General features: G+C 38.1%; 2 protein-coding genes and 1 pseudogene across 4 annotated transcripts in view; 2 read left to right on the plus strand and 1 right to left on the minus strand.

Annotated features, from left to right (window-relative positions):
* The window catches only part of LOC147467694 (juvenile hormone esterase-like), a 10,325-nt gene extending 5,170 nt beyond the window's left edge, over positions 1–5,155 (plus strand). For all 3 annotated transcript variants that reach the window (XM_086530830.1, XM_086530832.1, XM_086530831.1), the window contains exons 3-12: positions 1–117; positions 463–604; positions 760–945; positions 1,209–1,417; positions 2,078–2,228; positions 3,078–3,256; positions 3,532–3,691; positions 3,862–3,991; positions 4,311–4,425; positions 4,782–5,155. The exon at positions 1–117 is cut by the window's left edge and continues 15 nt beyond it. In XM_086530830.1, the coding sequence (XP_086386956.1) occupies positions 1–117; positions 463–604; positions 760–945; positions 1,209–1,417; positions 2,078–2,228; positions 3,078–3,256; positions 3,532–3,691; positions 3,862–3,991; positions 4,311–4,425; positions 4,782–4,889 (1,497 nt within the window). In that variant the 3' untranslated portion in view covers positions 4,890–5,155. The remainder of the gene's footprint in view (positions 118–462; positions 605–759; positions 946–1,208; positions 1,418–2,077; positions 2,229–3,077; positions 3,257–3,531; positions 3,692–3,861; positions 3,992–4,310; positions 4,426–4,781) is intronic.
* LOC147467695 (juvenile hormone esterase-like) overlaps positions 1–10,000 on the plus strand; it is a 16,626-nt gene that overhangs the window by 3,692 nt on the left and 2,934 nt on the right. Inside the window, exons 2-7 of the mRNA XM_086530833.1 lie at positions 6,714–6,950; positions 7,102–7,233; positions 7,563–7,704; positions 7,860–8,045; positions 8,303–8,511; positions 9,177–9,327. Coding sequence (XP_086386959.1) covers positions 6,714–6,950; positions 7,102–7,233; positions 7,563–7,704; positions 7,860–8,045; positions 8,303–8,511; positions 9,177–9,327 — 1,057 coding nt within the window. The remainder of the gene's footprint in view (positions 1–6,713; positions 6,951–7,101; positions 7,234–7,562; positions 7,705–7,859; positions 8,046–8,302; positions 8,512–9,176; positions 9,328–10,000) is intronic.
* On the minus strand, positions 5,587–5,750 carry LOC147467696 (small nucleolar RNA SNORA23; annotated as a pseudogene).

A 10,000-nucleotide genomic window follows, 5' to 3' on the forward strand; every position in this document is an offset into this window, starting at 1 on the left:
GGGCCATGGCCAGGGGTAAGGAATGGCTCCATCGAGACACCGAAGTGTCCGCAGTTGACTAATTCAACTGTAGAAGGACAAGAGGACTGCCTCTATCTCTCCGTCTACACGCCTCGGGTAAGGCCTAGTGAGTTCAATGAAGAAGTTTATGCACCGAGAAGTTAACCCAATATCTTAAAGGGAAAATAATCAGAAGGCATATCAGTATCAGATGCTTGGTATCTTTCAGCGGACAATATTTTAAAGGTCGGGTATCAATCGCTTACTGGTGTTATAAACAATACCATTGCTGTTGAAGTTGCTCATCGCTTACATAAATAAATGATGACATAGAGATGGCATAGATATTCAAATCCATTTTGCGTAATTGATATGAATAACAAAATTAAACAATCAACATGATATAACTGCCCCCTCCCATACCCAACTTACCGGTCGGTCTGCGTGTCCACTTTTCTCCAGCCGTACCGGTCGAACTTGCCTGTTATGGTGTGGATTCACGGCGGCGGATTCACCAACGGCTACGCTGAGTTCCTCAGCCCCCTTCCTCTCCTCACGAAGGATGTGGTCCTCGTGGTCATCCAGTATCGCTTGGCCACTTTGGGTCAGTACCTAACTTTTCGATAGGCCCAGTGACTCTAGATGGGCCTAGTTAGAAGATTCTGGAATTCAGTTGGCCTTTTCTGTGTAGACATTAGCCATCTGAAATTTTAGTTTGACATTGAAAATAAGTCTTACCGAAGCATCTCTGACATACAGGATTCTTATCAACCGGGGACAGTGAGCTGCCTGGCAACCTAGGACTGAAGGACCAAAGGATGGCTCTGCTGTGGATACAAGACAACATCCATGACCTCGGCGGTGACCCAGGCAAGGTCACTATCTTCGGGGAAAGTGCTGGGGGAGCGTCGGTGCATTTCCATGTCCTGTCCCCCATGTCTTCAGGTAAGGTTGATGTCAAAGTGCATCCCTGCCATGCGTATGCATAACACCAGTTAATATGAATAATAACATAATTTTACCGTGTTCATACATAGAGTATTTTTTTCAGTAAACCAATTTTGTAAGAATGCATTTTTTTATGCGAGTCCTATTTGAAGACAAAAAAAAAAAAAAAAAAAAAAATCATCTCTAAACTAGATTTAACTAATTACTCGTATTCTATTGCCCATGTCCACACTATCTAAAACTTTACCATTAACCTCCAGGATTGTTCAAACAAGCAATCATGCAGTCAGGAACCACACTGTGCCCCTGGGCAATAAGGGAAGATCACAAACAAGTGTCCAGAAAGATCGGTGAAATGTTCAACTGTTCAAGCGTGAGTGATCCGTACCCATTGAGCAGCGCAGGACTTGTCGCATGCTTGAGAGACGTCCCTTACCAAGACTTGATTTCAGCTCAGGAAGATTTCGTTGTAAGTTTGGAATACTGTAACGTTTTCCGTATAAAAGGAAATAAAAACATACAAATAGTTTTTGTGAAATGGCGTGATACTTTTACGAAAGGATGTGGTCCTCCTCTTAAACTTTAGAATTAAGGAGTTTTAGTTGCTCCATTACGAAAGTAATTCAAAAGCATTATGTAAGAAAAGACTTTTCAAACAGCTCAGGTAATGTTTCATTGTCCGTTGGGTGAAGTTTTTGTAATCTTTGTTCATGTGACTTCAAGCCACCCTTGAGATTTTCATTCGCTACTTTTTTTTTTCTTTTTTTTTTTTTTTAGGACCATGGTTATGCCTTTCATTTTCTATGATCTCTCATATGATAGCATCACTGGTGTTACTATTATTAGTGTCATTCATATCATCATGAGTAATAGTAGTAGTAGTATTACCATCACCATCATCATTAGCATCAACATCATCATTACCACCATCATCACATATAATCACATCATCACCAATCATCACATATAATCACATCATCACCAATCATCACATATAATCACATCATCACATATAATCACATCATCACCAATCATCACATATAATCACATCATCACCATCACCCACAAACAACCCTTCAACAAAACGCCAAAACACACATTAGAATCCGGAGCATTTCCCTTTTTCCAGATCTTTAACAACGCTCCGCAAGTGATGATGCCACGTGTGGATGGCCACTTCCTGCCAGACTACCCCGCCATTCTCCTGAGGAAGGGATGGTACAACAAGGTGGACATTATCTCCGGCGTCACGCAAGACGAGGCTGCTGTGATAAGCTTAAGTAAGATTTTTGATGATTTTGGAAGAGGAGATAGGACTATATTTTTCTTTTTTTTCTTGTGGAGTGAGGTTCTATTGGAGAAGTTGACAGGTAAATGTTATCTGTAAATTGTATATAAACTTTCAGTTGTTGTGAGTCACTGCTGGCTGCCAGAATAATGCTAAAACTGCCATATAAGATTTTAAAATGTACTCATATATGTTGTATTCTCTCTACTAAGCAGATAATCCTCCTACAGACTCTGATACACACGCTTTCAGTACCATCTACAAACCTGTCAGGCACACACTTTTATTTAATGTCAAATCTATTAGTATTGCAATTCTGTATCATTCCTTTCTGGATATCCACTTTCTGAATCAAATAACTCAATATCCTGCTACTTTTCGGAGGGAGAAAATTTGCACAGGAAAAAAACAAGCCGCTCTAAGTCCTGGCCCACCATGGCTGTATGCGTCATATACAATCATAATGAATAATATTTGCTATCTGGTCTTCTATTTCATGAAGTTCTTGTACGGCAGATACTTTTCGGAGGGAGAAAATTTGCACAGGAAAAAAACAAGCCGCTCTAAGTCCTGGCCCACCATGGCTGTATGCGTCATATACAATCATAATGAATAATATTTGCTATCTGGTCTTCTATTTCATGAAGTTCTTGTACGGCAGACTAAATTTCCTTGACTTTTCTTCCAAAAGCAAACGTTGTATTAGGTTAACTGTAACTAATAACCCGAGACTAAAACCACAACACTGGAATCCTCGTTCCAATACAGTCCTCAACCATTCCCATCATGTAAACTACCCTCCGCAGAACTAAATAACTGTCTATTTCCTTCCCTCAACCAGTTTACACTTTGTCCGAATCCGTGGCAAACGACCTGGTTCAGAACTTCACTGTCAACGGTCCACTCTCACTGATTTTCGAGTCTTGGGAAGATGACCCTGAGTACTTAGCCCGCCGAGCCTTCCACCATTACCTGGGTCCCATTGAGCTGACAGAGGAGAAGCGAGATCCTCTTATTCGGGTAAATATTTTGTGATGATTAATGGTTATGATGATGAGGGTAATGGTTATGTTGATGTTGAAGGATGGTAATGTTTAAGATAATCAATTATCCTCATCTAGGCTATAATTATAATGAGGATAGTGATAAGAAGATAGAGGGATGACATAATATCGCTATTGTAACATAGTGATTATGATGAGGATAGATTGAATGCATTTACCGAGTTAGAGTAGGCCTGTTAACACAACCTACAAAATGAAAATAGTTCCCAATGGTAACACGAAACGTCGCAGCTTTTCAGTGACAGAATGTTCGACATATGTCACCTGGATGCTGTCAGTCAGCATCTTCGAACTTCACATCAAAACGTGTATACATACAAGTTACAGCATCGCGGAGGAAAACAGTTTGTGTTTGGCCTATTCCCAACTGTACCGGACTGGTTCAAAGACTGTAAGTAAAATTCTTTCACCCGGGATCTGAGAAGATATATGGTAAAATAGTTATTGACGTCATTACATCGAAAGTAATAGTGTCATTGACAAAAATATAAAGCTAGACTAATGCTTGGCAAATCACCATAACGTAACGAATTATACAGTGTAACATCTTTCCCCGTTCAGATGTCGGACATGTAGATGACATTCAGTATCTGTTCAGTCAAGAGAAAAACAACAGTACGTTAGATCGGCAGGAGGATCTCTTCGTCAGTCGAATCATGGTGGACCTCTGGACCAACTTCGCTACCAATGGGTAAGAGCAACTTCGCAACTTCGCATCGGCATTTACAAACCATGCACATAATCGTAATTGTAATACTTCACTGTCAAGAGTTATCATGAGTAAGGACAAATTACCAATTCCTGTATCGTGTTAGGATATCACCTCTATGCAGATGCGGTTTCATGTCTCCGCGATATCTATGATTTCCCACAAACTGGATTTTGATTAACGTCTCAGTAAACCGTGTATGTATTTGCACACTAATAATAGTACTTCCATATCAAGAGTTATTAACCAAGTTGTTTTATTCATCACAGGAGTACCTAATTTCTGCTTTTCTCCTTTCCAGAAACCCAACACCCGACCTGTCCCTCGGCTTTAGGTGGACTCCGACTACGATTTCCAAAGACTCTTACTTGGCTATCACTTCCTCACCTGAAATGAAAACCCTCGATAATTGCAAGGTATTATTACATTCTAGTTAATGTTTATGTAGCTTTCCGGTAAATCTAAAAGGTTTGAAATCATATATGAGGGAGTGTTGTATCGTTTGCGTTAAGCACGGACCTGTACAGAGGGTGGAGTGCTTGTACGCCTGTCCTTTTTCATCGTCTCAAGAGTACTCTTTTAGTCAAACTCAAGAAAAGGAAATTGTTCTTTTAGTCAGGGTAGTGCCTGTTTCAGTTGAGCCTATAATGACTTTTAGCCATTTTTTCACTTCACTGTCCAAAAGCTAATATTTCTCGCCATGTCCAAAAGCTAGTAATTCTCGCCATGTCCAAAAGGTAATAATTCTCGTTATGTCCATCGTTTGTTTCAGATCCGTGAGTTCTGGAAGAACATGCCGACGATGATTAACAAAAGGCTGTATCCTGAACGCTTCTTCACGTGCCGTTTGCCGGGCTGCATAGATCTGCCTTTTCAATAAACTTGGCCAGATGACGTCTTCACTCCAGATATCACTCAATAGAGCTTAGGGTACAAGTTGATATATATCTGATATGTATTTAGCAACTAATATGTTGTCCTAGCTTACGAATACTAATGAATAACAAAATGTATTCTTCAGCTTGATAGTAAACATCAATTTATCTTGTAACTTTCATGAATACAAATGTGCCACCACTGGTAACCTTCATTGGCATTATCTACTGACTAATGTAAACAAGATGAATAAAGTGTCATTTCAAACAATGATTTTTTTTCTCTCTTACCATATCAATGAATTTAGAATAATGAATTAAAGGAAAATACGAGACATTACAAAAGGAATGATCCTACCCACCCCCCAATTAAATAGTTTTTTTTTCAGTTCCCTACGTTTTCGGTTTATTGACAGTGATCCGGTCTAATCCTTTTTTTTATCGCAAATGATTAGAGAAGTGGATTCTATTCTTCTTTTGCGATGGTGCTAAGAAAACAACTCATGTATGTGTGTATATATATGTGTGTATATATATGTTTCTATATATACTGTACGTGTGTGTGTATATATATATATATATATATATATATATATATATATGTATGTATATATATATATATGTATATATACATATATATAATATATATATATATATATATATACATATATATAAATATATGTATATTATATATTAATATACATATATATATATAGATATATATATATATATATATATATATATATATATATATATATCTCTGTGTGTGTGTGTGTGTGTGTGTGTGTGTGTGTGTGTGTGTGCGCGCGCGCAAAACACACACACACACACACAACACACATACACACACACACACACACCACATATATATATATATATATATATATTTATATATATATATATATATATATATATATATATATATATATATATATTGTGTGTGTGTGTGTGTGTGTGTTAATATATATATTAATATATATATTAATATATATATGTATATATTTATATATATATATATATTATATATATATATATTTTATATATATATATATGTATATATATATTAATATATGTCTGTGTGTGAGTATGTGTGTGAGTGTGTGGGTGTGTGCGTGTGTGTGTGTGTGTGTTTGTTTATGTATATATATATATATATATATATATATATGTATATATACATATATATATATATTTATATATATATATATACATATATATATATATATATATATATATATATATATGTATATGTTATGTATTTATGTATATATATATATATATATATATATATATATATATATATATATATATATATATACAGCATAGATAGATAGACAAATAAACCTATATACCTATACTTGTATACCAATATATATATATGTGAGTGTGTGCGAGTGTGTAGATAGATAGACAGATACTCATTCATAAACGCGCCCGTACATTGTACACAGTCGCACACATACATATTCTCCTTCATTGTCCTTCATTGGTTTTATAGTTATTTCACGCGTAAGGAATTAAACATTAAACCTATGCGGAGGAAAGAGACCATGATTATCAGTCGTGTATTTGATGAGGGAATGTTTCTGCTGTTCTTTTTTCGGTAATATTATTCGTCCCAGCAAAGTGATGAGGGTAGAAAATAGCAACAAAGTCGATGATTATTTTGCCCTTGAACTATTTTCTATTCTTTTTTCAATTAGGATTTTCTTTTTATGACTTTTGTCTCATCCAGCAATGAAAAAAACAACATTATAGGCAACCCTCCTACCAAGCCCCATATAACACTTACAAACACACGTAAAAAGTAAAAAGCAACTGGGTTTCAGATGGTCGGTCGGAGTGACGCCATGATGTTGGTCGTTTTACTAATGGCAACTTGGGTGGTTGCACCGTCGACGGCGCAGCAGCAGAAGGTCACAACTCTCCCAGAGCCCACGGTGGAGGTGCTTCTCCGACAGGGCGTGATCCTTGGGGCCCAGGAAGAGGCCGGGAATGGGAGGATCTTCTATAGCTTCAGGACTATTCCTTTCGCTGAGCCCCCTGTCGGTAACCTCCGGTTCAAGGTGAGATATCTCAAGGTTTAGATTGTTTTCTTCTTCTTAGTACAAATTTCGTTATACAGAATGTTGTTACATATGAAGAATTACATACATGGGATAGATGGAATAGTATACAGAGTGAAGATGAAACTAATTCCGGTCCCTTCTTCGTAAGGACCCTGTTCCTTCAGGTCCATGGCCAGGGGTAAGGAATGGCTCCATCGAGACACCGAAGTGTCCGCAGTTGACTAATTCAACTGTAGAAGGGCAAGAGGACTGCCTCTATCTCTCCGTCTACACGCCTCGGGTAAGGCCTAGTGAGTTCAATGAAGAAGTTTATGCACCGAGAAGTTAACCCAATATCTTAAAGGGAAAATAATCAGAAGGCATATCAGTATCAGATGCTTGGTATCTTTCAGCGGACAATATTTTAAAGGTCAAGTGTCAATTGTTTACTGATGTTATAAACAATACCATTGCTGTTGAAGTTGCTCATCGCTTACATAGAGATGGCATAGATATTCAAATCCATTTTGCGTAATTGATATGAATAACAAAATTAAACAATCAACATGATATAACTGCCCCCTCCCATACCCAACTTACCGGTCGGTCTGCGTGTCCACTTTTCTCCAGCCGTACCGGTCGAACTTGCCTGTTATGGTGTGGATTCACGGCGGCGGATTCACCAACGGCTACGCTGAGTTCCTTAGCCCCCTTCCTCTCCTCACGAAGGATGTGGTCCTCGTGGTCATACAGTATCGCTTGGCCACTTTGGGTCAGTACCTAACTTTTCGATAGGCCCAGTGACTCTAGATGGGCCTAGTTAGAAGATTCTGGAATTCAGTTGGCCTTTTCTGTGTAGACATTAGCCATCTGAAATTTTAGTTTGACATTGAAAATAAGTCTTACCGAAGCATCTCTGACATACAGGATTCTTATCAACCGGGGACAGTGAGCTGCCTGGCAACCTAGGACTGAAGGACCAAAGGATGGCTCTGCTGTGGATACAAGACAACATCCATGACCTCGGCGGTGACCCAGGCAAGGTCACTATCTTCGGGGAAAGTGCTGGGGGAGCGTCGGTGCATTTCCATGTCCTGTCCCCCATGTCTTCAGGTAAGGTTGATGTCAAAGTGCATCCCTGCCATGCGTATGCATAACACCAGTTAATATGAATAATAACATAATTTTACCGTGTTCATACATAGAGTATTTTTTTTTTTTCAATAAACCAATTTTGTAAGAATGCATTTTTTTTATGCGAGTCCTATTTGAAGACAAGAAAAAAAATCATCTCTAAACTAGATTTAACTAACTACTCATATTCTATTGCCCATGTCCACACTATCTAAAACTTTACCATTAACCTCCAGGATTGTTCAAACAAGCAATCATGCAGTCAGGAACCACACTGTGCCCCTGGGCAATAAGGGAAGATCACAAACAAGTGTCCAGAAAGATCGGTGAAATGTTCAACTGTTCAAGCGTGAGTGATCCGTACCCATTGAGCAGCGCAGGACTTGTCGCATGCTTGAGAGACGTCCCTTACCAAGACTTGATTTCAGCTCAGGAAGATTTCGTTGTAAGTTTGGAATACTGTAACGTTTTCCGTATAAAAGGAAATAAAAACATACAAATAGTTTTTGTGAAATGGCGTGATACTTTTACGAAAGGATGTGGTCCTCCTCTTAAACTTTAGAATTAAGGAGTTTTAGTTGCTCCATTACGAAAGTAATTCAAAAGCATTATGTAAGAAAAGACTTTTCAAACAGCTCAGGTAATGTTTCATTGTCCGTTGGGTGAAGTTTTTGTAATCTTTGTTCATGTGACTTCAAGCCACCCTTGAGATTTTCATTCGCTACTTTTTTTTTTTTTTTTTTTTTTTTTTTTTTAAGGACCATGGTTATGCCTTTCATTTTCTATGATCTCTCATATGATAGCATCCCTGGTGTTACTATTATTAGTGTCATTGATATCATCATGAGTGATAGTTGTAGTAGTATTACCATCACCATCATCATTAGCATCAACATCATCATTACCACCATCATCACATATAATCACATCATCACCAATCATCACATATAATCACATCATCACCAATCATCACATATAATCACATCATCACATATAATCACATCATCACCAATCATCACATATAATCACATCATCACCATCACCCACAAACAACCCTTCAACAAAACGCCAAAACACACATTAGAATCCGGAGCATTTCCCTTTTTCCAGATCTTTAACAACGCTCCGCAAGTGATGATGCCACGTGTGGATGGCCACTTCCTGCCAGACTACCCCGCCATTCTCCTGAGGAAGGGATGGTACAACAAGGTGGACATTATCTCCGGCGTCACGCAAGACGAGGCTGCTGTGATAAGCTTAAGTAAGACTTTTGATGATTTTGGAAGAGGAGATAGGACTATATTTTTCTTTTTTTTCTTGTGGAGTGAGGTTCTATTGGAGAAGTTGACAGGTAAATGTTATCTGTAAATTGTATATAAACTTTCAGTTGTTGTGAGTCACTGCTGGCTGCCAGAATAATGCTAAAACTGCCATATAAGATTTTAAAATGTACTCATATATGTTGTATTCTCTCTACTAAGCAGATAATCCTCCTACAGACTCTGATACACACGCTTTCAGTACCATCTACAAACCTGTCAGGCACACACTTTTATTTAATGTCAAATCTATTAGTATTGCAATTCTGTATCATTCCTTTCTGGATATCCACTTTCTGAATCAAATAACTCAATATCCTGCTACTTTTCGGAGGGAGAAAATTTGCACAGGAAAAAAAAAAGCCGCTCTAAGTCCTGGCCCACCATGGCTGTATGCGTCATATACAATCATAATGAATAATATTTGCTATCTGGTCTTCTATTTCATGAAGTTCTTGTACGGCAGACTAAAGCTTGTCGCGCACCTGCTCGGAAACGACGCGTCGGAACGGACACGAAACATCAGAAAGAAATCTAAACCATACATTTGAACGTGATAACGCGCACTTGCTCGGATCGGAATCGAAACGCCTCGGATATCTTGGAAAGAATATT

This window comes from Penaeus japonicus, unplaced genomic scaffold (assembly GCF_977035675.1).
Source record: "Penaeus japonicus unplaced genomic scaffold, GWHDUDI00000001_assembly GWHDUDI00000034, whole genome shotgun sequence".
Taxonomy (NCBI): domain Eukaryota; kingdom Metazoa; phylum Arthropoda; class Malacostraca; order Decapoda; family Penaeidae; genus Penaeus; species Penaeus japonicus.